This window comes from Thunnus albacares, chromosome 5 (genome assembly GCF_914725855.1).
Source record: "Thunnus albacares chromosome 5, fThuAlb1.1, whole genome shotgun sequence".
NCBI lineage: Eukaryota > Metazoa > Chordata > Actinopteri > Scombriformes > Scombridae > Thunnus > Thunnus albacares.
In genome coordinates, this window is record NC_058110.1 from 17,280,664 (window position 1) to 17,308,246 (window position 27,583).

At 39.8% G+C, this 27,583-nt stretch overlaps 2 protein-coding genes across 4 annotated transcripts; one reads left to right on the forward strand and one right to left on the reverse strand.

Moving 5' to 3' along the window:
* Positions 1-4,107: 4,107 nt before the first annotated feature.
* ssr4 (signal sequence receptor, delta) lies at positions 4,108-7,675 on the forward strand. The gene is made up of 6 exons (XM_044351087.1): positions 4,108-4,303; positions 4,531-4,649; positions 4,733-4,807; positions 6,212-6,301; positions 6,435-6,500; positions 7,010-7,675. The coding sequence occupies exons 1-6, from the start codon at positions 4,255-4,257 to the stop codon at positions 7,112-7,114; spliced, it is 504 nt and encodes a 167-aa protein (XP_044207022.1). The 5' UTR covers positions 4,108-4,254; the 3' UTR covers positions 7,115-7,675.
* LOC122982077 (vasopressin V2 receptor-like) lies at positions 7,299-27,378 on the reverse strand. 3 transcript variants are annotated; one of them, XR_006403386.1, is made up of 8 exons: positions 26,983-27,378; positions 25,919-25,995; positions 19,494-19,879; positions 17,670-17,915; positions 17,257-17,403; positions 15,630-16,209; positions 12,733-14,092; positions 7,299-11,623 (listed from the first exon to the last, which is right to left on the reverse strand). XR_006403386.1 is itself a non-coding variant. In XM_044351085.1 (7 exons), the coding sequence occupies exons 3-7, from the start codon at positions 19,875-19,877 to the stop codon at positions 13,893-13,895; spliced, it is 1,557 nt and encodes a 518-aa protein (XP_044207020.1). In that variant the 5' UTR covers positions 19,878-19,879; positions 25,919-25,995; positions 26,983-27,378; the 3' UTR covers positions 7,299-13,892. The 3 variants fall into 3 exon arrangements, 2 of the variants coding, with proteins under 2 accessions (XP_044207020.1, XP_044207021.1); XM_044351085.1 differs by having other exon boundaries at positions 7,299-14,092; XM_044351086.1 differs by lacking the exon at positions 25,919-25,995 and having other exon boundaries at positions 7,299-14,092.
* Between the last annotated feature and the right edge of the window lie 205 nt (positions 27,379-27,583).

Below are 27,583 nucleotides of genomic sequence, written 5' to 3' on the forward strand. Positions count from 1 at the left end.
ATTGGTGAGTTTTATGTGTTTTAAAGGCCCATCTATGGACAGGCAATGTAAACTAGCTTAGGTTGTAAATGCTGTGGTATGTGGCATTAGTTCATGCTATATATTTGTCCCTATACAAATAAACATTAGATAAAAAAATAAATAGGCCTATAGTGGAGAAAAAGTACAATATTTTCCTTTAAAATGTAGTGGAGTAAAATAAAGTAGCATAAGATGGAAGTACTTGTGAAAAAGGCTACTTATTATCTCAAAATTGTTACTTGAGTAAAATGTAGTTTACATTCCTCCACTGAATAAATTGACCAAAATAACATACCACACAGCATTAACATCTATATCACATTTAAATATATTAAGCAAAACAATGTGTGATACTATTTATACACAATCTAAAGGATATATATTAATTTCAATAAATATAACATTTTTTATTGAAACTTTATTTATCATAACACATTCCATTTTATCACAATGTTAACCATTGTTAAGTGAAATTATAATCAAGTCAGGAAATACAAATTAGACAAGAACAATAAAATAATAATAATAATAATAATACTGTAAAAAGATATATTAAAATAATTAAAGGCAATTCTATATGTTTTCAAAAATGTAATTATAATAATTGTCCATATACTCTTTTTGTTTTGAAGAGTTTTGAGTTAAAAAAATATGTAAAATCATGAAGGAACATAGAAAATAATGGTAATTTCTTTAAAAAATTACATTTGTGAATAATAAACTTATACCATATAGATTACTTATGTAATTTGATTTATGTGTGTTATATGGTGGTGATGGGGAGGAGGTTGGTTGCACAATAGTTGGTCTGAAAGACAGAGTGCAGAAATAGAAATGATATTTAAAGAGCAGCACTAAGAGTCTGATTGGCCAGAGAAACGTGACTAGAAAGATCATTGGTCAGGTGTTGTGGTATCAGAATTGAGAATGAAGGGATTTTGACAGTGTGGGAAAGTGGAAGTGACAGAGAAATAGAACGGAAGGAAATAGCAACATTAACCCATGATGGTTAAAGGCAGAGTATGATAAAAAAAAAAGATCTTCCTTATTGAGTAACACCAAAGTTTCATTTCAATAAGGAGAAGTCAATTGAAAGTGAATAAGAATGTTTATTTTTATAAGCAACACAGAGATTTTGGCGATTAGACTTAGTCAATGTGAGGCATCTTAATAAACATAGGCCCTTATGAATATAGGACAGGATCCCCCAAAATAAATGAAAGCATTCTTACCACGCCAAGGATTATTTAATTCTGACTGAAGATAAGGAGAATATCATGAAACAATTACAACAACAATTACACAGTAAACATAATTAGTGATAGGAGTGATTCACCGACATGAACAATTGTAAGGGAAGGCTTCCTGTTTGTCAGAAAAATGAATGGCGAGTTCCTGCCATTGGCAAAAAGTCACCATGGTGACAATGTGCCAAATATTTGTAGGAAGTTGCTTTGGATGTTCAACAGGAGGCGCTGCTGAGCTGATTGTCAGATGGGAAACCTTTTGCCATTTGGGTTACCTTGATGCCAAGTGGGACAATTTTTGTCCAGATGCAATACCTTGCTCCAATTGAGTCCAAATGGGAAACTTTGTGTCCACATTCAGTACTTTGCTCCAATGGAGTGGAAATAGGCTACTTTTTGTCCAGATGAAGAACAATGCTGCAATTGAGCCCAAATAGAAAGTTTTTGGTCCTGTTGGTTCTGGAAAAGTTCAAGTCCTCAAATGTCAGAAAGTGTCCCATGTGGCAGGATGACATTTGGGAAACTTTTTACATGTACATTTGGGACACTTTTTGCCAGTTAGTTACATCCCCAGTGGCAAAAAGTTTCCCAAAGGTACATTTCCCTAGACCTACATTACATTTAGAAACCCTTTTCATGGAGACCTCAGGGTTCCCATTTGGATAGCACCCAGAAAAGGACTTCCTATTGGAATATTGACATGAATTTGAAATATATTGCATAACCTTGTTCCAACTCCAAGGGACCTTCCTGAAAGGATATTTGACATGCTAGCTGCTAGCAGGTCCAAAACAAGATGGTTCTTTGCCATGTGAGTCTGGCACCAACATTAAAAAATAAATCAGGGCTCTGACATATTTAGAAAAAAAATCTCTCTAATCTGACCAAATGTGAAAGAAGGTGTTACACCTCCATTTGGGGCCCAAGTGGTCAAAAGTGTAAGGAAAAAAAAAAGTGTGAATTTTACACATGTAACACTCACTCCTGTGAAAACCTGTGTTCTGGTATCAAAGACCTTGTAAGCTTGAAAGGTAGCTTGGAAATGTTTGTAACTTGCTCCTACATAATGGATTTTTTTAAATTCAATTTCCATAGAAACTTAAAAAAGCATGATCCACCTCTGAATTGTTCATCCACATGCTCAGTATGTTTCCTACAAGCTTGCAGTGGGTGAGGGGTATTCAAAACACAGATTTTTGCTGAGCATTCCTTTTTATATTGTTCCATTGTCTCATCTACCTCACATAACAATTTGCACTGTTTGTGATGGTTTATTTAAACAATCACATCATGATTATGGTTATGGTTTTTTTTATGTACTTTGATTCCTTAAACTTTTCTTTTATTTCAATTTTTTATTTATTGCTTTTTTCCCTCTTTTATTGGTGTTGTTAAGGCACTTTTTTGAGAATCTGAAAGTACTTGTGCTGCTTATGGAATTATATGGTTACTTTTTCCACAAACATACAGTGTAGTAAGGGCAAGTAAGGGCAAGTAGTAAGTGTTGTCATTCAGCTTTACAGGAGTTGCTGTTAACTAAAATTAGTGTCCGAGGTTCTTTAATAATTGTTGCCTCTAAAATAAATCAGGAAATTACATTTTAGTTTTCATTTCTCTGCACTACTCATGTGAGATTAAGACTGCAACTAACAATTGTTTTATAGTATCAGTATTAGTATTGTTTGTCAGACCAACAGTCTAAACCCCCAATTATTTAATTTGCTATCATAAAAGACAAAGATAAGCAACAAATCAGACAGAATCAAACAGTTGAGAAGCTGTAACTTAGGAGTGTTTGAATTTATAAAGCCTAAAAGTAACTGAAAACAATCAGTCGATTATCAAAACAAATTCTGCTGGTTTGGCGTGGCGGAGAATTACTTTGCTAGCATTATTTTAGCTAATTACATAGGTGTATACTTGGGCCACACTGTCCATAGTACTGAAACGGAGAAGAGGAGATTGAAAGACGAACAGACAGAACACGTCATTTAGTTCAGTTTCTAAGCCTGCTTGCTTTTCGTGGTTGTAAATAGAACTTTTGGCCCTAATTCCATTTTGCTCCCATTGTAGCTATTCATAGACAGAAGGGAAATGACAGGGAAGTGAAGGGACAGTCAACAAGAGAGAGAGAGAAAGAGCTGCAAGCCCCAAACAGATGTTTCTATGTGCCCTGCTGATTTTGACAGAGAATCGTTCATAAATTCAAAGAATATTTAACACTCTGCCAGTGCTACATCCTTATGTGAGTGCTCTGATTAATACATGTATTATTTGATTTTGAAACAGTAACCTTATGTGGTTGTTACTTAGCCTTTCTGAGGCTATTGCATGGTTAAATCAATTCATTTTATTTTATGAAAAAAACAGCCCCCTCAGTCACTCATCCTGGCACCGGGCCTGCTGCTCACTAATTCTGGGGAGGAGGGGCCATCTTTGAATGCCATGTTTACAAACACCAACCAACAAATCCTGCATAGTACATCTTTAAAGAATGGAGTCTGTAGGCCAAAGTATGTCAGAGCAGTTGAGCTTCAAACTTACAAAGAGTTTTCAATTTTTCAACTTAACTTAGGTCTATCATTTCTCCCATAGACTCCATTATACATTCTAATACTTTAAACATTTATATAAAATCACTGGAATATGCTAGAAATAATAAAAGTGATAGCACACATCGTGGAAACAAGCTAAACATGTCAGAATTGGAACCGTGTTTCTAGCCTTAAGCGTGTGGGACTAGTTATTATAAAAATAATAAAAGAAAATGAAGAACAAATGACTTCCGGTTTGGTTCAGATGACGTGTCGCCAGAGGGCTTTCCCAAGATGCGTTGCGGCGGTACGGTCCACGTCATTGCTGCGCAGCCGCAGTGGTATCGCGGCAGTACGCTGAGGTGGACTTCTTTCCTGTGGTCACTGAGAAAAGAGCCGAGCGCTGCTGCAGCTGGAGACCAGAAACAACTATAAACACCTGAGACACCACAATGATCCGGATAGCCGCCTTTCTCGCCCTGCTTGTGGCCGCCTGCTCAGGTAAGTCAGCGGGGAACCGGTGGAGGAGCTCTATGTGCCGGGGTTTGTTAGTTAGTTAGCCTGGAGTGCTAAGCGGCTTTAACTGCCAGGTTGTCCACCGGCTCATGTCACATCAGTTCCACATGTGTCCAACATTAACGGAGTTGAGGGGAATATTAGTGGTAGTGAGATGTGTATGGGATGCTTTAGTGTCCTAGATTTTTAGCTAATTTCAGCTCTGCCCTCAGGAGAGAGCTGCACGGACCCAGTGATCACTCCGTCGGCCTACACTACCTCAGACGCCGTCATCTCCTCCGAGTCTGTCTTCATCGTTGAGCTCAGTCTGGCCTGTGCCAACGGAGCACAGGTAAGTGTCCTCCTGCAACACGTCACGCAGACAGTATGGGGATGTTTTAGAGCTCACTGATAATCATGTCTTGTCTTCTCCAGAGTGTGACTCTGTATGCTGATGTCAATGGAAGACAGTTCCCTGTGACCAGAGGACAGGATGTTGGCAAGTACCAGGTATGGAAGTGCCCTTAAGTTTATACATGCTCATGCAAACAGTTGCTCTCGCTGTATCTGATTTAGCTTGTGTTTTATGGTTAGTACTAGATCACACAACAAATAGAAAGAACCACAATGAGATAAGCAGCAGAGTGTTGGCCAATTGCAAATCTCAGTTGCTAACTTAACACATAGATTCTTGTTCTGGACCACCCTGAACTTCTTACCCTACAAATATTTGACGCTAAGAGCATGTCCTTAAATCAAGTACTATTTTTTTCTAGTACTACAATTATAATAATACAAATAAATAATATTAGTCATAGAATTTCTTTAACTAGTTGTTTAGTTTAAAGATCCCTCCAGACTTGTTTTAAGATGTACATAAAATGCTCCACTTTGAATAACAGTTTGTGTTTGAGTTCAATACTGGACCAGGATTGGCTTCCAAACTAGTTGTGATGTCACAAATCATGCCTGTAGGCCCACCTCTTAAAATCAGAGAAACTTTACACTTTCAGCAGATGAAAGTGAAAACAGCTCTCTAGTGTCAAACTCTACACAAACATCATTCTGCACAGTGAAGCTCAAACATTCAACTGTAGGAACAAGAAGAAAAACACATTACTGACTGGAGGGGGACTTTAAGTTTAAAACTAAACAAATAGTCTCAAGTACTATTGTCCCCCTGCAGATTGACAATCTCTTAAAACCTTGAGTTTATGAAAGAGCGGTTCTGTAATAATGCCAGAGATGTGACCGTCATATTTAGCTGATATCTAAAGGTGTCATTAGTCTTCAAATATGGTGCTTGTCTGATTGTTGAATACCATCTGAAACCCCTGACCACCACACCCTCCCGACATCTGAACCAGGGAAACATGCATTCCAAAATTTATTGTAACTTTCTGAAACTGATGCTTAGAGTTGCAACGATTAGTCGTTTAGTTGCCAACTATTACATTAATCCCCAACTATTTTGATAATCAATTAATTGTCTTGAGTCATTTTTTCAAGAAAACATGGATAAGACAAGAAATTTGAGGACGTCACATTGGGCTCTCAAAAACAGTGAACTACATTTTTCACCATTTTCTGCCATTTTATGGGTCAAACTAATCAATTAATCAATAAAATAAATCGATAATGAAAAGAACTGTTAGTTGCAGCCCTACAGACACTCATCCTTCACACAGTGTTTGACAAGATGTGAAAGTTGGAAGGATTTGAACAACTTCTCTCAAGCTCTCTTGTTCATTCTTCAAGCAAAAATACTTATGCTGTATTTTAATATTTTTAATTATGTGTGTTTCTGAGTTCAAGACCATTAAAACCTCTGAGAAGAGACTGTCCAAACAAGCTTTGAGTTTAGAGACTGAAATAAAGTTCAGCCATTTGCCAACATGTCACTTTCTCCACTAGGTGTCCTGGAGCCTTCCTCACAAACAGGCCAGCTCTGGAACATACCAGGTCAAATTCTTCGATGAGGAGTCTTACAGTGCCCTGCGTAAGGTGAGTATTAAATGTTCAGTTGATAAGCTCATCGTTTACTGCCTGTGAGCTGCAGCTGTTTTCCAAATGTTGCTGTCTTGTTGAGGAAAGGTTGCTCAGTTTGAATTATACGTGTGCTTCTTCTGTGTTCCAGGCCCAGAGAAATAATGAGGATGTAAATGCCATCCAGCCTCTTTTCTCCGTCAACATCGACCACAGGGTGAGTCTCTTATAGACCCTCAACCTGCGCACAAGAGTGCAGTCACGATTATTATGCCATTAGCTTTGTAAAACATTAAGCATTAGATGATCATTTAAAACAAGCATTTCGCAATAATTATCAATTGTCTCAATTTTAGACAAGGTCCCTTCCACAGTAGAGCAGTAAACGAGATCCAATAACTCCCAGGACACTCTCTCAGCAACCATGCTATTTTATTGAGAAAAGAGTCATTTTCTATGTCTCACCTTGAAGCCCTACATTCATAATTTATTTTATTTAACAAATATATAATAGGTATGATGGCCTTGTTAAGAATAACAACACACTTTAAAATGGCTCTGATAAGTCATTGTGTACTTTGTGATATGAGGTCCAATCTGAGCAATCAGCCGTTGAACCAGGTGAAACTGGAATGTTTGGTTCAGTCATCTAAGTACTCCTCTTCCTCTGTAAACTTGTAATGATTTATTTATTTATTATTATTATTTTCTTAAATCTCATTCCAGGGTGCGTGGAGCGGCCCATGGGTGTCTACTGAGGTGGTGGCTGCCCTCCTTGGCATTCTGGTCTACTACATGGCTTTCAGTGCAAAGAGCACCATCCAAGCATAAACGGATCCACAATCACTTTTTTAAACCACTGGATCGTTAAAGACTGAATTAGCTCGACCAACGATCCAACATTCAGTGTTGTGGCAAACCAACAGAACTTTGTCACGTAATCTGCTTTGGAACGAGGAGCAAGAGAAGCAGTCTTTGTATGTTTTTTTTATTCAGACTGTGTCTGTATGCGATCTGTCTTATCAATGAACAGATTCATTTTGTCACAAGTTTGTCTTCTCAATACGGCTGGAAATGTGTAATTTTTTTTTTTTTTTTTGTAAAACCAGACCAATAAACCTGGACCACATAAATAAACAAAACAAACAGTAGAATATTTACTGTATTTGGTTCCGCCCTTAAAGATGTTGCTACATCCAGACCAGATTATCCTTTGTCCTTCTATGTGGATACGCTGGCCAGAGTGGGACTTGTGCAGCTGTGCTGAACACCAACAGAGAGGTCAAGCCTTCTATGCATATGAAATGTCAATAATGTGACTGCACTGGCTGGTCTGAACAGGCCTACTGGATATGTCTCTTCCATTAAAAATGAATAAATGGCTTGTTTTTCTTCCAGTGTAATATGTTTGTTCATTTTATAATCCAGTGACAGACTGGCTCTCCTACAAATTCCTTTATCTCCAGGACAGACCGGAAGATTCATGCTTTTCTGTTTCATAGCAACACATCAACCATGAAGCTTTTTTCTTTTTTTTTTTTTTTTATTTGGTTGCCAGTGGTAAATTGGCATAGTCTAGATGATTCGACAGTCTGCTGCCCTCATCCAGATCAAACAATGACTGGTTCCAAGCAGATTTATCTTTCACAGACTATTGCTAGAGAGATGGTTATGGAGATATTTCTAAGAAGTTGATAAAGTTGCTAAAAATCTCCCAAGAGAAAGATTCATACATAATACTGATAAAAAATGACTACTACTATAATATATTTGATAGTCTGACTCTATATTTAATAGGATTTATAGTAGTCAACAAAACTCTGCTGTTGCTGTAAACATGTTCAGCATAGAGGTTGTGGCTGAACTCTCAGTGGACGTGACGGCTATTTTTGTCCACTGTCCCACTGGCATTACATAGTCAAGAAGAGGTACGTGCTGCGAGCACTGCAGCACACTAGCACACCAGCAGCTGATGTCCTATCATGTTTTCTTTCAGTGTACATCGACAGTAAATATGTTAAAGGTGTTAAATCAGTGAACAAGCAACCTGTGTTACCTGGCTGTGGTGCAGTGCCACCAGCTGAACACACTGTGGCAGCTCTGGGCTTCTTTTTAAGTCCCAGTTGGTAAAAGAGAGTGATGCCAGTTATTTCCTCGTGCACAGATCACACGTGATCTTTACAGGTTCAGTATCAGCTGTTCCTAATGTAATACATTGCATAATGCACTTTGAGACCCTGTCATGTTTTACATTTACTTCACTCCAGCATGTCACACTCATCGGCACTTAGAACAATCGTCTGTTTGTGTGATCTAATTTGGCACAGAGATTTAAACTTAGCATGTCTATTTCTGTAGTTGGCCCATATCAGTGTTTGGACACCCTGTGCAGCACATAGAGTGCTGATTTTTTAGCCTACAAGAAAAGCACAACTGCACCTTCTCACTGACTCCCATGAGACTAATGTAAACTTTGTATATGAGTAACATGATCTACGAACATAAACAGCACAATGTGCAGCGTACACAAGAACTTTCTCATATGACTGTTTTTCTGTAGCTTTGTTAGCACAAACACAAGACATTCTCGGGATGTAAGCACATCTCAGCTTTTGTCTTGTGTCACCTTGGCAAGGAGACAATAGAGACATCACAGTGCTGTTAATTCCAAAAAGACAGTTGGAGTTGGAGTGAATCCAGACACTCCCGCATGGAGTCACCCATTAAACTGTGAGAAGTGAGGGATGGTTTGATGGAGGGACATAAATGGAATGAACAGTGCTTCTCTTTCTCTTTGTTGTGTGATGGAGTTCAGAGTGCGTAACTCCAGCCTCACACATCAATGTAGATAATTGCGGAAGTGGAATGAAGTATTTTGTTATTGTTTCAGAACGAATGCACTCGCAGGAAGTTATCCTTTCAGTGGTGAATTGTTTATCTGGTGTTTTCTTTATTTCAGACACTAATTCAAGGTCACGTTAAACAAACAAATCTGAATCCCATTTATTTTTTATAAAATTACACAACACATTCTTGATTTACCAACACAAAGCACCTTGTAACTTTGTTTGTAGATGTGCTGGATACATAAGTTCATTATTATTATTATTACTATTATTACATAAGACATTTTTACTGAGAAATAAGAGTTACTGTAGAAAAATCTGTGTGTGTGTGTGTATGTGTGTGTGCTGTGAGGCAGAGCAAAGCTGCTTTGACAGAGGTGTGTTAAACAGCAACTCTGGGGGCAGACACCGATGAGCTTAGTGAGATTCAGCAATGTGGAAACTGGCGTCACACAAATGATTCTCACATGAAGTCACACTTTCTGTCTCGGCCACATTCACTGTTTTTACTATTCGTTCTTTAAACTTTCTGTAAAGCCAAACAAGGTCAGCAAACTGTGGGTTAACACAATAATCAGAAAACAGACTGTATCTTTTCATGCCGGCCTCCTCTTCCTTACATTACAATAACATTTATTGTTCTGCTTGTTTCACGGATGTGCAGGCCCGTGTACAGTGAGGCATGTTATATGTATAGCTGCTTCAACCACAACAGTTTGACTGTGTTTGGAGTGGAGTGAATAAACTCACAGTCAGTTCCAAGCTTTTGCGCTTTCCTCTTGGTTATCTCCCTCTTCCTGTCCTGTTTGGGCATCCTCTAATCCGCTTTGCCTGTTGATGCTGTTGCCAGTCAAGAACCGGCCATATATGGGAAAAATGCCCTTTTTCTCTCTTTTTTTATAAATATCTTTTCCTTCATCATATTAGACATCCTCTCCACATTTCACACTGAAAGGTCAACCATTGCAATTTTTTCATTTACATCCGCTGCTCAAAGCTGGCCCACGAACCATGAAATACTGTAGGTTAAATAGGAGCAGACGCACCACAACAAATTGTTTCTTCGCCTGTAAATCCAATGAAAGCATGTTGAATGAGCTCCCATAAAATGGGTTTTATCAGACACTGACCACATGCCTGTTTTTACTATGAAGAAAAGAAACCCTACAGGCTCTTGTTGAGGCGTAAACACAACCACACTTTAAGTAATGAAAACAAGGTGGGTGAAAGTGATAAAAGCTAACCATGATCCCCCTGGCTCTCAGAATAACCCTTTTTAAATCTGTGAGCACTTTGTCTTCTCTAAAGACTGAACCAAGAATTTCTAAAGAATCATAATTGCCACCAGTAAAAATAAATTTGGCTATATTAGGCAAAAATCACCCTGAAAATAGTTGCAGTCAAACTATAATTGCAAATAAAAGGCGCTGGATGAAGATGCCTTGTATGTGAGAAAATGCTTTTAAGTGAAACAAACTCAACATAAATTCCCAGCTGCTTTGACAGACAAAAAATATTAAAAAAACACTAAGTTGAAGGGAGAAGAGTGAAACAAACTGTGTGTTTTGAAAAGGCAAGATAGATTGCTCGGCTTGTTTTTCTTTTGCTTCCTCTGATTATAAAGTATGATGCTCCAGCGCTCTCTGCTAACACACAAACTGGGGCTGGTTGTGTAAGTTGGTCGGGGCCAGATATGCCTCCCGGTGTCTTGGAAGGAGTTTACTAGCAGAGCCAGCAGTCATCAGGTCTGCGGAGGGGTCTAGAGTTAAGCAATGCAGACACATTGCTCAGTGTAGTAAAGCTCCTGGCTCCAGGTCTGATTTATACCGACTTTGGTCAAGGCTGAGGGGCTTCGTCATTCTTCAGAGCCACTGTATGCACTCCTTGGCTGACCCTAAATTGATTTCGAGAGAGAAGTTCACCTTTTTTCCCTTGCCCTTGTGACAGCCACAAAGCGGGGTCATTTATTTCCCTTATACCCCCAACGCAGTCGCCGACCTGCCAGGAAGCTCTGCCTCTCTGTAATGAAGAGGTGACCTTGAGTTTAGACATCAACCTCAATCCAGCTTGAAAAGCGGAAGCATTAAGATGTTCAGCATACAGCGACACACACTGACACACACCACATGATTACAAAAATGCAATGACCTACCCTATGGACTATCTATCATATGCTCTGACAAGGGGGATGATGATAGCTGGGGTGATAATAGATGCTGTCAGGCTTTCTATCCTCAGGAAACAAAGTAGACTCGGGGAAATTCTCTGCAATGATGGGTCTAATTTTAGCAGATACTTGTAGGTGTTCGTGCCAGCAAAATTCTTCATCTATTGGGGTATATTCATTATTTAGCTGCTGTAATGCTTGTTAATGTCTGCACAGACAGAGGCACAGGAAAGCGTGTTTGGCATCTCTCATCAATCTGAAAGGCTGGATGAATCTGAAGTCTGGCTCTTTCAGCAGAGAAGAATCATCCTCTGACCTCTCCACATCCTGTCAGGAAGAGAAAAATACATGAACACCCTCAGGGTTTGGGAGAAGTTCATCTATTTCCTGATATAACAAAGTGAGACACGGGACGCTGTTGCTGTAGCCTTTCATTTGGCAGAGAATCAAAGTGGATGCTTGTGTCTGGGGAACAAATGCACAGTGACGTGCCGAAAGCCAAAACACCCTGGCCGTACGGAGGAAAAGGTGAGGCTTCTCCTTCGACCCAGACACGTACTCCCAAGACACCTTGAAAGCATCCCAGTATTGTCCTGCAGACTCACATAAAACTGAAAAAGGATGTGCTGAACTCACACAGACTGAGTGAACAGCTTTTTTAAAAAAAACCCACACCGTTACTCTCATCTGAAACGGATAGTTTGACCATATACAGTAAAGTCTAATCTCATTTTATACACACAGAAAGTTATCACATCTACTGCATGTCCAGTAGCTTATATAATCATTCTTTTATAAAAAAAAAAACAAAAAACATTGCTATTTAGCTCTGTCATGCAGTTGAGGGCCATACTATATTACTTTTGATGCAGAAAAAATGTGATATAAAAACTGTACATGAACATCAATCAGTAACAGGAACTGAAATATATATATATGTGTATATTTTCATTTATACAACAATAAATAAGTAGATAAAAGAATTCATGGCTCATGGCGTGATATAACATATCCAATGATCCCTGCTCTGGTGGTAGCTCTGTCTAAGAATAACATGGCTGACATCATTCTGAGATTAATCCGGTGAGGGAGGCCCCTCTAAAATGTACTGACATTACAGGCACTTGGTTTTGACAGGGACTATTTTCACTGTTGATATGAACTTCTTCTTAAACTGACATGCAGTAGTTTCTTAAACGACTTAATACACTTAATATGTCTCATCTGTTGAAGCTTTGCCGGGTCTTTACTGTCATAAGACCTGAACTGATTCTAAAGTCGAGCTTTAGAAAATCTTTGGTTTGACATCTCCTTGTTTTCTACTAACACATACATGTATCGGACCGTTACAATTGCATGATTTACATTCAACATTTATCTTACACAAAATGAAATATTATCTAATGTGCCTTACATTTTTAATAAATATACTTTACATTGTTCGTCACTGTTCATGGAATGCTGCTGAACGTTTTTTATTCCTTGTTTTCTTCCTGTGACGTCAGCATAATGTTCATGTCCTTGTTTCATACTTCCAGGAGAGCATGACAGGAAGCTCATTTTCTGTACCTCATATGGTGTGTTTGTATAAAATACAATCACATAATTGTGTCCCGGGTGGTTGCGGAAACCTGGATTGTTCATTTGTATTATTCTAGGACTAACCCGCCCCCTCACACTTATGCTTGTTTGTGAGTGTTTCTGTCTGTGTTAATCCAAGGTGTTCCAGGTCCTCGTGGCGGTGGTGTCTTGAATCTATTGCACCGCCCTCCTGAGTGGATCTCTGTCCAGCTTGCTAACAAATCACCATTGTTCCTAGAAACTGGATACCTCTTGAGTGAATATGAATTCAGCCTGAAGCATCCATCTCTAATCCACTTTCTTTGATTTAACAAACTTTGTTCACATTATTAGATTTCAAATACAGCCTTCTCAGGACTGCTGCTGCAGCCTTAACATCCATATCATCCCCTGTCTGTTCTCAGTCCAGCAGCAGTCTGTATATGTGTGTGTGTGTGTGTGTGTGTGTGTGTGTCTTTCTGTCTTTTTCCCTCAGCCTGCTGCTTTGTTTTCCCTACACCCATAGCTTTGTCTGCTGCTTTGCACATTAGGCGTGCCGCAAGGCTATTAATGCAGTGATCCACCCCTTACATTCCTCCTGCTCTGCTCTGTCTGAGCAGAAGCAAGAGTTTCTCTTGTATGAATCAATACACATGGTCCAACTCAACAGCAACTGAGATGAAAATCACTTTGCTTCAATGCCATGTTGCGTTACAGGTGCTGTCGCTGACCGCCACTGTGTATTCCAGAGTGTCCCCATAATGTGGTGTTGACATCTTAAATGACACCCTTCCTCACTGCTGGGGTGGAGTGGATGGTGATTACAGATAGAGGCCCTGTTGATGGTACAGTTGTCCTGTGTTGCTGGAAACATCTGGCGGAGGTCAGCACTCTCTGTTCTCAGGCAACGACGCTGGAAGTGGTGGCGGCGGAGTTGTGCCCAACAGCAAGTCCTTGGAACAGTCGCTTGTCCATCCATGCGTATCTTTTTCAAACTTGTCTCTCTGAGTGTCTGTTTCTGTCTCATCTGTGTCTGTCAGTACGGAGTGTCCTTGGTGGTGGAGGTGTGTGTGGTGGTGGAGTCGTCGGGCAGGGAGCCCCGGCGGCCAGGTCGTGACCGACAGTGCAGCAGGCTCTGCAGCTCTCTGGACACGCTGCTGGAAAAAGCTGTATATATCCACGGGTTGGTGCACGAGTTCAGACTGGCCAGCAGCATCAGGATAGTGAAGGCAACTCCTGCAGAGGACAAACACACGTACACACACATTATAAGATAAATGTGCAAGCTCATGCAGATGCAGGGGCAAGCATAAAAACTTTTATTTTCACATTTTTGTGAGCTGGAGGGGAATATTTTTCCTATGCTGAGGACAAATGATCACAGTACTCACATTGTTCTTTGCTCTTTTATGAACCAAACATAAATGTGTACAACATCTATTCAATTTGAATATAAACTACTCCTGACTATTGTTTTTTATTTCATTTCCCTCAGGAATAGCAACAGGACTGTAAATATCCCAGATGGACAAAACCCTACATACTTCCTTTTTCTGTTTTTCTGTTGTTGTTTTTTACTTCTAATAATAAGTTTTTTATGTAATGATTAAAACATGCTTATTTCACTGCTGCCAATTGTGGACAACAGATTAGGACAAACTGATTTTAGAATACAAAGCTGATACATAATCAGCTGTGTGTGTGTGTGTGTGTGTGTGTGTATGTGTGTGTGTGTGTGTGTGTGTATTTTTATGTGTGGCGGGGATACGATCTGCCCGCCAGAGAGTACTCATTCATGTGTATGTGTACTTGCAGTAAACTTTGTATATGCATGTGTGTGTGTGTGTGTGTGTGTGTGTATGTGTGTGTGTGTGTGTGTGTGTATTTTTATGTGTGGCGGGGATACGATCTGCCCGCCAGAGAGTACTCATTCATGTGTATGCATACTTGCAGTAAACTTTGTATATGCATGTGTGGGTGTATGTGTGTGTGTGTGTGTGTGTGTGTGTGCGCGCGCGCGCTCAAGCTTACGTATTGTGCTCTGTGTGTCTGCTGATTGTGATTTCAACTAAGTGTGCAAGCTGCTGGTACGGATCATTGTTGATGAAATGTCAACATCTGGCCGTGTTGCAAAATCAGCAGGGGATATAAACGGGTTATTTACTGGCCTCTGGTGTTTGTCTTTAGCCTCAGATCAGAGGACTCCCACTCAGTCTATACTATCAGCCACAATTTAAGGCTACATTAACTTTGCTTACTTCATCACTGCCTGCCAGTGAAGACATTAACAGATGCTGTTTGTGTGCCAAAATATAGAGGCCAAAGATGTCATCCAGGGGTTCCCAGTAGTGCGTCAAAACAAACATTGTCCTTTTGACCTTGCATTTCACTCACTGTTATCACATCTGAGCTGGGGCTAGGTGTTCCATTGAATAATGAGTGAGATCATATGTAGTCCTATTTACTAAGATGGACAACAGCATTGATCGGAGGTTGTTGTTACAAACCAGACCCAGTTGTTTAGCTTTTGCTTTCGACTGCCTGAAGTGCAAAACAGATGCACATTTAAGGCAATTAAATGGAAAAAAAATGCGCCAAGGAGGATCAATTCATCTGAGACAAACTATTTGGTTGTGGTTATAACATTGTTTTTGTTGTTTTTTGAGGGTAATTGCATGTACTTTAGGGTAGAATGTTGCAATATTGTACCAGAGCAACTCTTTGAAAAGGCATCATGGATAAGCAGCACCCATAAAGCATATTTGTGACTGACCTTGGTCTGGAGGGTTGGGGTCCCAGGCTGCCCACAGCTGGACAATGAAGAACGGTGACCAGCAGATAGTATAGACCAGCACGATGACCAGGGTCATTCTCACTGTTTTGGACATGGCTTTAGTGATGCTTGGTGGTGGAGTGGGTGGAGGGTGAGCAGGAGCAGGAGCATAATCAAGGGAGCAGCGAGGTGAGCCTGAGGCCAGCCCGTAGGACGTGTAGGACTCCTGACAATCCGAGTTGTTCAGAGGCTGCTGCTGTGCTGGCGATGTTGTTGCTGTCACATGTTCACCACGGCAACTGTTATACTGAATAGTGGATGGTACATAGTCGTAACACTCTCCCACCTGGCTGTTGTGAGTGTTATTGTGAGGGTTGTTATTCACACCCTTCAGGAGCTGTCCTGCTCTCCCATCTCTACCCCCTCCTCCGGATGAGCGTCTCCCCCTCTCACGGGCCCGCTCATCCTCCTTCTTAAAGCTGTTGAAGCGGAAGAAGATTTGATTCTTCTTCAACTCAGCCATCACCATCCTCTCCGACTTCAAGTAGATGTTATTGTGGATCTCCCGGAAGATTCTTATCTGAAACATAACAATATTTTCATGAATTTACACAGTTTAATGAGGTAAACTGTGCAAAAGACATTCCATCATTGAAATCCCTCAGGGCCAAAGGATTAAATTTAAGGACTAGCACGTGCCAGATTCAAATGCTTGTTCTGTTTGCATTTCAGCTTTAACATTCACAGGAAATTGAAATAAATGGCCGAGTGTGTGCTGGCCTTTACCATCAGCCATAAACCAGTGTCAGACATTTTTATGCATCTTTATTAAATACCACTATTCATTCACTCTGTTACAGAATAACTACCGTAAAATTTTACTGCAGTAAAATGATTCCTCACATTCTCCTCAGGAACTAAAACAATATTTTGAACTACAATAATATCACATCATCCACATTTGCAGCTATTTTTACTCTATTGTTTAAGTTTTGCCACCGCCAACAATTGCTCTCCTGCCACCTTTTACTTTCAAAACACATTTATGAGGTCATGAGTTAATTAGACACTGCATTCCAATCCACAGCACCATACAGTACAGTAAAGTACAATGGTACTCACAATAATCAGCTGAGTCAGTTGCAACTTTCAGAACTCTTCTGCCTCTGACAGTGTCTAAAGAGGCCTCTCAATTTGAAATCCGATAATGAAAAAAGGTCAGGGATTCTATGTTTGGCTGAGATCTGGTACATTCCACTTCCTGGCAGGAGGTTCTCAGTGTGGGCAGATTTTCTGAGCAGCCGTCTCAGCAGTGGTCCTTCTAGTGCTGTGTTAATTAGGGGAAATAGCTAGACCCTGGAAATATCTTTCCCTAAATAGAGCAGCAGGGCTGATGGGACGCAGCCCAGAATGCCTATCCGCCATGGGATGCTACATAACACCAACCACAGTCCCCAATGGGTTATTGAACAATGCCTGCCAAATGCACCCGCCATGAAAACAAAACAGCATTTTATTCATGCCACACGCTTCATTGTTGGATAATGTTGCCCGCAGCATGTCATCTTAGTCAACGGTCTTTGTGGATCGTGCAGATTGAGAAATCGGTCAGTAGAACCAGTATTACCTGGCAGATGGTGATGATGAGGGCGGGCAGCAGGAAGACAGCTGCTGTCATCCAGGTGACGTAGGCCTTCAGCCCCCATGGCTCAGCAAAGTGACCCCAGCACTCGTACTCTCCAGGAGCCACTTCTGAGCGAGAGAAGATGAACACCTGACAGACCGAACAAAGGCAGGCTGGTCAGCACACCCACAGACATGACTGCCAGTTTCCTCCTCCGTTAACTGAACTGCAATGACCTCATGGTGCTAAAAATAGACCAACATCTTGAGTTATACTGTAGAAAGCAGGGTGTGTGAACACCTACTGAACCCTCATTTCCTATTTCACCACGCAATTTTTTGTGAATGCACGTGTGTGTGTGTGACAGAGAGAGAGAGAGAGAGGTTTTGTTCTCCTGTGTGTCCACCCCTCCCTACCTGCGGTATGCTGAGGACTAGTGCCAGGCCCCAGGCCACCATGACAGGGGTGTTCCAGCGGGACATTGCCCCCCCACGGTAGGCCTGCAATGGACAGCAGATGGCATGGTGCCGGTCTACTGTCATGGCAACTATCATGTAGGAGGAAGCAAACATGCCCACAATCTGTAAGTACTTGATGGACCGGCAGAGAAAGTCAGGACCTTGAAACGTCTCTGTGATGTCCCATATAAGCTGAGGAAGAACCTGGACACACAGATTTAAAAAAAAAATGTTATTTTTAGAAGTGGCTACTATTGCATACAAAAGTGGTGCATTTTTTGCCCCTTAGAAACATAGAAATGAAAAATTAAAGATGATCCCATAAAAAGACCAAAACTTACAAATCTTAGTAACGTGTATTGTTGTCCAAAAACTATTAAAAACACATGAAACACATATTTGTTCTGGGTGACATGTTCCTTCATTACATTAACATGGGCACTGTAGTTTGTATTTTGACTCAATCCCCACATACACTGTCCTGTTGCTGTATATATTTACTAGAGTACAAGATTTGTATTAATCTGCAGCAGAAAATAGTCTCCAACCAATTGACTCTCTTGTCTGAATAATGGTTGCTATAGTGCAGTTTTAGGAAGGTACTGAGCCTTTCTTTAAAAAATGAAACTATATATCTCTGAGTCACTTTTAAAGATTAATGTCTTCAGAAGGGAACCAATGAGCTGTGGGATAAAAGATGGACTTGTTGGTTTTGTAACTAATCATAAGCCTCAGAAAACAGAAACGTTTTCAGTTTAAAAATCCTTTATTACATCATGGATAAAAAAATAAATAATTAATGGTCTTCCATTAAAAGTAAGCTGGGCAGTCATTGCTTATTTATTCTTACTTGACTACTTGCCTTATTCTTGAAGAGCACTGATTTTTTTTTATCAACACTACTGTTCTTGACCCAGTGCAGCACTCCCTATTTCTTCTTCAGTTTTTAGTTTACTTTTGAATGTAACAGATCTCAGCTCATCAGTCAGTTTTCTCCAGAGAACAGGACCAAGGCAGCTAAAAGCACGACCTAATGACCTGAGAGGTCTGACTGGGGAGCCAAACAGTTAAGTGCTTTAAAGACTATAAGTAGCATAGTGAAGTCAATTCTGTGGTGCACTGGGAGCCACTGATGTGATTTACGTACTGGAGTAGTGTGTTCATTTTTTTGTGTACATGTGAGAATTCTGGATACTGCGTGCTGAAGGAGCTGGAGCCTTCCTATTGTTTGTTTGGATAATCTAGCAGTGAAAACATTACTGTAATCTAACTGGGTGAGATGAATGAATGGACCAGCTTCTCAGAGTCAGCTCGTGATATAAATCCTCTAACTTTTGTTTTTTAAGTGATAAAAAGCTGTCCTAGTTCAGTTACTGATGTGACATTCAAAGTTAAGATCAGAGTCCAAAATAACTAAGCACAGGGTTTCTCCCGCTGTACTCCCGAGACAGTGATTCTAGGTGTAAAATACATTTCCAGTCGGTGGTGTTTTTGTTCAGATTTTCAGCTGTAAAAAAGGGGGAAAAAGCAGTTCTTGACATCCAATAGTTGATAACATCTGTATGCTAGCTTTCTTTTAGGACAAAGATCATCATCAGACAGAGAAATGTATCATCTGTATATAAATAATAGGATATATATGTTTCTTTATAATGTTGCCAAATGGGCGCATGTACAAATGGTGGAACCCCTGAGGAAATCTTCATTATAATATCATGATGGACAGTATCAAAGCATCAACTCTAACTCTCTGTAATGGTTTCAAGTAACTCATGAACTGACCTGAAAGAAAGCCACCACCAGGTCAGCCACACACAAGTTGACCATGAACACGTGCATCGGTGCATTGTGCTTCCTCCTCCTCAGCAGCACCCACAGCACAAAGCTATTCCCCAAGGTGGTGAGAGCCAGCACCAATCCCAGCACTGCGATCTCTGCCCGGGCCAAGCCCAGATCCCTCATCCTGGGCTGGGGCAGGGTGTGAGGCGTGGTGGTTGATCCATTCTCAGGGAAAATCCCGAAGAAGGATCCCCCGCTTTGAGAACTGTTGAGGGAGTTCAGTTCAGACACAAAGAAAGACGAGGAAGAGACGTTGCTCCTTCCTGTGGCGACCAGAGAGGAGAGGGCTAGCCCATCCCAGTCTGTTTCCAAACTGATGCTTTCCATTCCTATGGAACAAACAAAGTTTTAATGTTGGAAAGATAATGAAAGCCCTTGTTGTTTGCGGAGACATTTAAATTGATGCCCTGCGCAAAATGGTCACCAGGAGTCAAACTGGTGTAAGGTCATAAGACTATCTTTGCTTAGATTCTACCAAGCTCAGATTTTATCAACAAACAATTTCCTTGTTCTAAATTATCCTTACATCAGTATCATGTCTGCCTTCTTTATTCAATCACCTCCAAAATGCCCATAAATTGGTCAGCTGAGTAAAGGCCCAAAACACTTACAGCTTTTATTTAAGATTCTTGTTGATGCAAGGATTCATCACAAGGACTCACTTGATTTCATTGCATTTTCACATTGAACACTATAAAAAGCTTCTAAATTAAGCCATTTTTATCAAATTTGACTGAAAGAAATGAAAACCAGACACCGAACCAATCATGCAGCCATGTGAATATTATTATGTTTTTGTCTCCAATTTTTTAACGAGTCCTCAGTCTGTCTGTTTGTCCATCTCTTAAATCCCCTCGTTCTGTTTGACGCAAGTCCAGCATGGTTTATTTTCTTTTTCATACTTTCTCAAGGTTGATTTGACAGCTTTTCCCACTATCCCACCATTCTTATTCCTTCACCTCCGTTCTCATAATCGCTCTCATCCCATGCTAACCCCCCAACATTCCTTTTCTCCTGTGTTTTTGTTCCCCCCTCTCTCCATCTTTCTCTCATACATTCAGGCATTCTTTTCTTCTTTTGCCCCACTCTTTCTCTCTCCTGATCTCAATAAATTTTATGTTTATTTTTCTTCGCATATAAATAAATTGCTCAAAAGAACACAACGTTGATAGAAATGAGATGACAATTTTTAGAAACAGCGTTGTGGGATGCTGGGGGCATCATTGGTCAAATAAACTGCACATAGAAGAAAGTCTGGGAGGAGAAACAGAGATTAAAGATGAAAGGAGAGTGATGAAAGCAGGGTGGAAAAAGAATGAATGATAAGATAAGGAAAGAGGAGTTGGCCAAATATAGGTCTTAATAGAGCTGTGTGCAGTGTGTGTTGATTGACACTATATAGATGTACTATTTTGACTAATGTGCAAGGAGTGGTTAGGTATACACACTGAATGGGTGTTTGGAAATTTTCCACTTGTCTAAAAATAGTGAGGAAAACTATAGTGATAGTATTGTGCAATTGAGTATGACTAACAAGATATTACAAGGTTGTTCTCACTACTCCACTGAGACCTAATGGCCAATTTGCTAGTAATAGTGCAGTCGCTGCTGGGTGCCTGAGATAACTCAGCAGAACATATTGTTAAGTGTTGCATGCTGGCTTTGCCAGAGGAATGTATTCAGATGAATGCATGACGAGTCGGGCCAGCTGGACCTCTCCGCCCAACGTGAAGGTAGAGCCATGGATGAAAGGAGAAGAATCTGAGCGGATCCATTTCTCTCAAGTCAGACAACAACTCTTTGATTCGAGTGAATCTCTGCCACACCAGGCAATCATAACACTGCCGTAAATGGCGAAACCAGGTCAAGGCACTAAAACATTCTTCCAAATCTGCACTGGACAGACCTAGTGAGTCAAAGGTCTGTCCATACGCCTTTAGATCAAAGCAAGTGATATTCATGCTTATTATCTGTTTATTATTTTTTTTCTTTTTCAAGTTTTTTAATCAAGAGTTTAGACAACAAGGTCTTTTTTCATCAAGGAATCCCCCGGGCTCTCTTTGTCGGAACCTGAGGAGCCTTGTGCCCCTCTCTGTAATTACAGTATAATTCATGAGAGGATTCTTTGTGCTGCTGCTGTGCTTTATAGCCCCCTATAATCTCATTATGTATATTTGCCCATGTGACTAATTTCTGACATGAAATATCTTTTTCAAGTATGCCTCTGTGCAGATAAGGTGTTATGACTTAGGGAGGTTCTATCATACTGAATTAATTCATTGTATTACAGCAATGATAAACTAATAAACTCAAATTGTGTTCAGTAAAATTAAGTTAAAAGATTAATAACTGGTAAGAAGAGTCTTCTCTAATGAAGTCAACACTTATCTGTTGCTCACATATGGGGGAAACATGACTGTATGACACATTTATCCAGAACAGATTCACAAAAACATTATTCTGGCCTTCTAGAAATCGTTTACAGACAAATTCTGATTTGGTCCCTGTTTTCTTGAACTCCCATAGGACACAAAGCATTTTCTCCAAATATGCTCATTTCTCATTTGCATGGTTTGCGCATCCAAGAAATCAAGATGGATTGTCTTTAAATTGCTCAATGGCTCAACTACAAGAGACTCACACATAGCTTAAAACCTCTGGCACTGACATTTACTGTCCTAAGAAAATTCTGTAAAATGAAAGTACATAGAGAAGCTTAATATTGTGCTGGATCCAGTTTAATGTATTCTTTACCTACCCTGTCTTTGAAAATATATTCTGCTTTGCTCTCTCTTTAATAACACAAGCACAGCGCAGCATTCTCATCTGTCCGATCGACTTAATGTAAAGCACAAATTATTCTATCTCTCTGTGTTGGATGGACTGTGGACACTGCTTTTAGTAGTTAGTGCAGTGCGTTCATTCCTCTCTTTACTCTAAAGCTTTCACTCAGATTAATGAGGGAGTCGATCCCTCCCTCGCTTTCCTCTCCAGAGGCAAACCGGTGTGCAACCATCAATTTTCATGTCCTCTCCATGGTATACGGCTTTCCCGCACACAGCACAGTGCCTCAGGGAGGACAGAAACAGGTAGTTAAAGTGCGCAAGAAAACATTATAGCTACCAACCATTCACATCTCTCAACATCTCAGTCCTCTTTTCTTGCTGTTAATACATGTTTTGGTCATTCCCTTTAACAAAGAATGTCATGTACCAGCTATGCTGACATCTGTTTGTGTCAAAGTCCTCTTAAACCATCCTAAAATATGTTAAGTACCAAATCTATCAAAGAGACACATTTTGGGGATGAGAAAATAATCATTACACTGTTATGTTGTCATTTACTCATTGTGACAAATATTTAAAATAATCCAAGCTTAGAGGATACTTTGATGATGAATCTGATATGATGTACTGTCAGAACAAATAATGTGACAATTAACTCTGAACGGGACTCATAGACTTTATTTTGGTAACGTTTATCATTGGGTTCAGGTATGTAGATGGATAACATTCTTACAGATAATTTTTTTTGTTCATTTTGATTTGAGTTTTTTATATTCTTTGCATTCCCAAGTTGCCATTGTTTTTCAGTACGGTATGAAAATTAATTAGAGTGAAACTTGAAACTTGCATTACATAATCAATCACAGTGGAAAATCAGGTTAGCATTCATTTCTGACAGTAGTGCATTATCATTGTGCGGAATTGCAGTTTGATACACATTGATTTGACGTTTGCACCTCACAGTAATGTAACAAAAATCAATGCAGACTTGATCTACACTGTGATGGAGTTCATAACTTAATCAAGTTTCTACAGTTTCTGCTAATAAAGTCTCATAGTGTGTGAAAATGAATGGAAAAAATGTCATGTTTGACAAAATACATTCAAATTTCTACAACACAAAAGCGAGGTTTCCAAAATGGCTAGTTGTTAAGTTAAGTATAAGGGATTTGTCGTAAAAGGGGTTAATTTTGCATGTGTAACTGCTGCTCTTGTAAGGTTTTATTAATGGTCAAATAAGGAAGCAGGAAACATAAGGTGGACACTGAACCTCCTGCCTTCACTGTGTTAATAAAATACCCAAAATACTGCCTGTCTGTAGTTCTGTTTTGACATCTCTGCATGGCAGGGAAACAAATTTCTTTCACTTTTCATGCACAGAGCACCTTATTTGCATTTTAAGAAACTGACAGTGTGGAGGGACCTGGTTGGCAGCTTTTAAGCTAATCACTCGCTAAACCTGAAATGGTGGTGGCAGCAGTGGCAGGCAAACAGGTGCTCTGGCACCGAGTGCAATAATCCAAACGTAATGGAAGACTCATCACTTCCCCGCCTGTCTTGTGTTTACATGTCAGTCTCTTGATTAGTTCCCTTTCACCTGGTTTGACCCAATTTGATTAATGAGGACCTTTCTGTCCTCATTAGCAGATCAGTGTACACTCAAACAACCCATTGCTAATTTACCTCTCTAATCTGCTCTTCTTCCTCTTTTATATGTTATCTATATATCTTTTTTCCTCACTTGTTATTTAACTCTAATTCTTTACATTCATCCACCCACTGCATTTCTCACCTTCTGTCCTATAACCAATCCACCATCCTCTGTCATTTATGATCAAAACTGCAGAGGAAACTATTACTGATATGCTTGTTATTTTTATTTGAGTTTACTGAATAGACTTTGGCTTCAGGAAACAGGATTCAAATAGTCTGGCCTGACTGAAAACAAACATATGAATCAAGCATCAAGCATGTGATGTAGTCTTTGGTATTCTATGCAGCTTTTCTCAGTAAGGCAAGAGACTTTATTTGCATACCGATCAATAGATTCTTACACAATAAAGGTCTGGATGAGTCATGTGGTGCCACACGCTGGGCTGTGGCTGTGCAGCACTGCATCTGCATGATAAAGCACTTGTGACCAGACTTTCTTCTTTAAGCTCCACGTATCAGTAAATTAGCTCCCCATTGGCACTCGCATGCAGCGCAAGTTAACCATCTGAATGAGTCGGTTCAGTGACAGGTGGATACTCATTGTATATATTTATGCATTTCACTTTCTTGAGGCACCTGCTGTACTCATTAAAAATCAAACTCATTGCTCTGTATCCATGATTTATTCGTCCCCATTCAGCATGTGTCACTCAGTCTCCGCCGCAGACCGCAGTCCATGTGAGCAACAAGAGTAAACACTTTGTTCTTTCACTGTCTTACCCAAACAACCCATTAAATGTTAATCATGCGGGGCCACACCTCATTGCACACACTGATACAGTCATTACCTGCCCACATTTTAGCACCACGCGCGCTACTTTAGTTTTGTATTCACAAACATTGCCTTGAGTTTATTTCCATAATACGTCGACGAGTGGACGGAACACACTAGAGGTCTGGTGTTGAAGAAGGCCCAGATCTCCTTATCAGCGCTGATAAAGCCTGTTCATAAGACCACTCACTGTTTTTCTTGTCATGTATCATTAACCAGCATACTGTCAACCAACACATGCGAAAAACAAAAAAAAGGGACTTTTCTACGTCATGCAACTGATATAAAATTCAGAGTATTCCCCCCTGAAGAGTGGAAACTGGGCCGATGTGTTACCACATCATCTAAAACAGGCCTGGAGATTTGTAGCTGATATGGTCAGAACCATGCCACATGATAAAATGAACATGATGAAATGATTCCCGGTTAGAGACCAGACTAAATTGACCGTGAAAATAACAGTAATGATGATGATGATGATTATTTTTCCTGATGCATGCTACAATCAAGGAAGTCATTTTGTGCATATCGTGGACCAGGCCAAACACAAGAAAATAAAGAAGGAAAGTGTGTGATTAATGGAAAAATCCTTTTTGAGGCACTTTGATACAAACAGCTTCCTGCTCACAATCGTAAAAAATGATTCTGGCAAACAGATTTGTTGATTCAACAAGCTAAGGAGATTTCTCCAATTGTTTAATTGCTGTTACAACAATGGAAACTGACAAGACAAACTGCTGCAATAATAAACATGCAGGTTTTCACTGAGAAATTTTTCTCTGATCATTGCGTCATAGTAAGGAGGAGTAACGTATCTATGCATTTATATATTAAATAATAGGTTGTTCTGTTATGCAAATACAGACAATAAATCAATGAACTTTGAAGATGAGAATTTGTGTGTACCATGAACACACAGCTGCTCTGGGAAAACAAATCTCCTTTTTTTCTTAATCATCTTAAGACCTTTGATTTGCCTTTTAAAAAATACGGGCAGGACATTACACACACGCACAAAGACACAGACACACAAACACACATAAAAAAAGAGCACCCGAAGGTGAACATATAAGCCTCCCTCCTCTGCCGCCTCTCACCTTGTTGTCAGTGCATGGTAAGCTTTCTCACGCGTGTCCTTTTCTCTTGGTGTGTTTTTTTTCTCTTGTCTCAGTGACTATGGGACAAAGCATTAGAGCTGTCACCAGTACAGTCCATTAACATTACATGCTAGAGCAGATCACATTAACAGCCTGACAGTTCCCTCGAGCTTTTTTAATCCACCGAAAAACTTAAGAGGACCACATGCATTTTCTATTAGGCTGTGCTGTAAAAGATATTTTCAATCATGCACGTTCATCTGTACCGGATGTACTCTGAGTCTTTGTTAAATTATATTTCATATGTTCAGATCAGGACTGACAGGCATGTTAAATACACACTGTAAGTATCATTTCTTCATCAAAGGCTTTATGTATAATGAGTCTAATATTTAGCGAATCAAGTGATTCAATCATTTGAAATAAACAGATGACAACATTCAGAACATTTGTATGCAAAGATCATATATAAATGTAAATGTCACTGAAGTTTCTTTTAACGAGAGCAATTGTTAAACAAAGTTATATTTTTCAAATATACTCAAATATACAAATATACTATAATCAATACATTACTTCTCTTCAGTCATATTATATTTGTGTTTTCTAAAACAGGTGAATTTCTTCTTTAATAAAAGCTAATAACACAGATTTTCTCTTCTTTACATTTTTTTTTTTCAGAAAAAACAAAACTGTATCAATGTTACTTATTTATATAGCATACATATTGATGATAAAATGACAAAAGATGATAACATGACTGAGTAACAATTAATAAATTGATGAAAAATAGCAGGCAGAATAAATGATAGAATACTGAATGGAGAGCTTGAGTGGCATATCTGTGTCCCGTGCGGACATCAGATACTCTGGATATACAGAGAGATGACCTAGATTGGTCAGTAAACAAATCTATTCAAACAAAATATGAACAAGTGTGACTTCCTACAGCACAGACCACTTGTTTGCAGAGTGTTTGCAGTGATTAGGGGAGAATTATAATTAGAATTATTACTATCCGTATAAATCAAACAATCATCACGGAGTAAATAAAAGGCACTTACCCACTTATGATCCACTTCAGTGGTGCAGCTGTATGACAAGAAGCTGTCAAGATTTTATCCAAAACATTCACATCCTCGGTTCTATCAATCCAAGTCCCTCCGCTCAGCGTAATATCAGCTGGCTCTTGAATGAATCAGGTAAAATGTCAATGTGTCTGCATCAAATCCAGGTAGCTTCTTTTTTTTTTTTTTTGGTCAGTGTGACAAAGAAGTTCTGCAATGTCTGCGCAAGTCGTTTGTCTGCCTGCTGACTGTATGGTCCTTGCTGTGTTGTAGTTCACAAGTGTATGTCAGAGAAATCCATTTGATAGCCATGTGTGTCCCCGGCTCCTTGTGTGTCACGTTATGCTCTTGCAATGTGCTGTGCCTCCAGCACCACCAGCAGAAATGAATTTGAGCTCCGTCTGCTCTTCTACCTCCCTCTCCCTCCCCCACTATCCCCTCCTCCTGGGTCAACCAGCCTGTCCTCTAGGACTGAGGGTGGAGCGTTCAGCTAGAGGAGGGAGGGTGTTATACATACCTATAAAGTGTATGAGAGAGAGAGGGACAGAGAGAGAGAGACAGAGAAAGGTAGTTGTTTATCTGCAGGTGCACGTGGTGT

What these genes read in the sequence shown, in the direction of transcription:
- LOC122982077 (XM_044351086.1), bottom strand. Translation starts at nt 19,877, where the DNA reads ATGGAAAGCATCAGTTTGGAAACAGACTGGGATGGGCTAGCCCTCTCC. An exon ending in TCATCATCACCATCTGCCAG is followed by an intron (nt 16,210 to 17,256) that starts GTAATACTGGTT and finishes GTTATGTTTCAG; the next exon opens with ATAAGAATCTTCCGGGAGAT. An exon ending in CCCCAACCCTCCAGACCAAG is followed by an intron (nt 14,093 to 15,629) that starts GTCAGTCACAAA and finishes TGTCCTCTGCAG; the next exon opens with GAGTTGCCTTCACTATCCTG.
- ssr4 (XM_044351087.1), top strand. Translation starts at nt 4,255, where the DNA reads ATGATCCGGATAGCCGCCTTTCTCGCCCTGCTTGTGGCCGCCTGCTCA. An exon ending in CCTGTGCCAACGGAGCACAG is followed by an intron (nt 4,650 to 4,732) that starts GTAAGTGTCCTC and finishes TGTCTTCTCCAG; the next exon opens with AGTGTGACTCTGTATGCTGA. An exon ending in CCGTCAACATCGACCACAGG is followed by an intron (nt 6,501 to 7,009) that starts GTGAGTCTCTTA and finishes ATCTCATTCCAG; the next exon opens with GGTGCGTGGAGCGGCCCATG.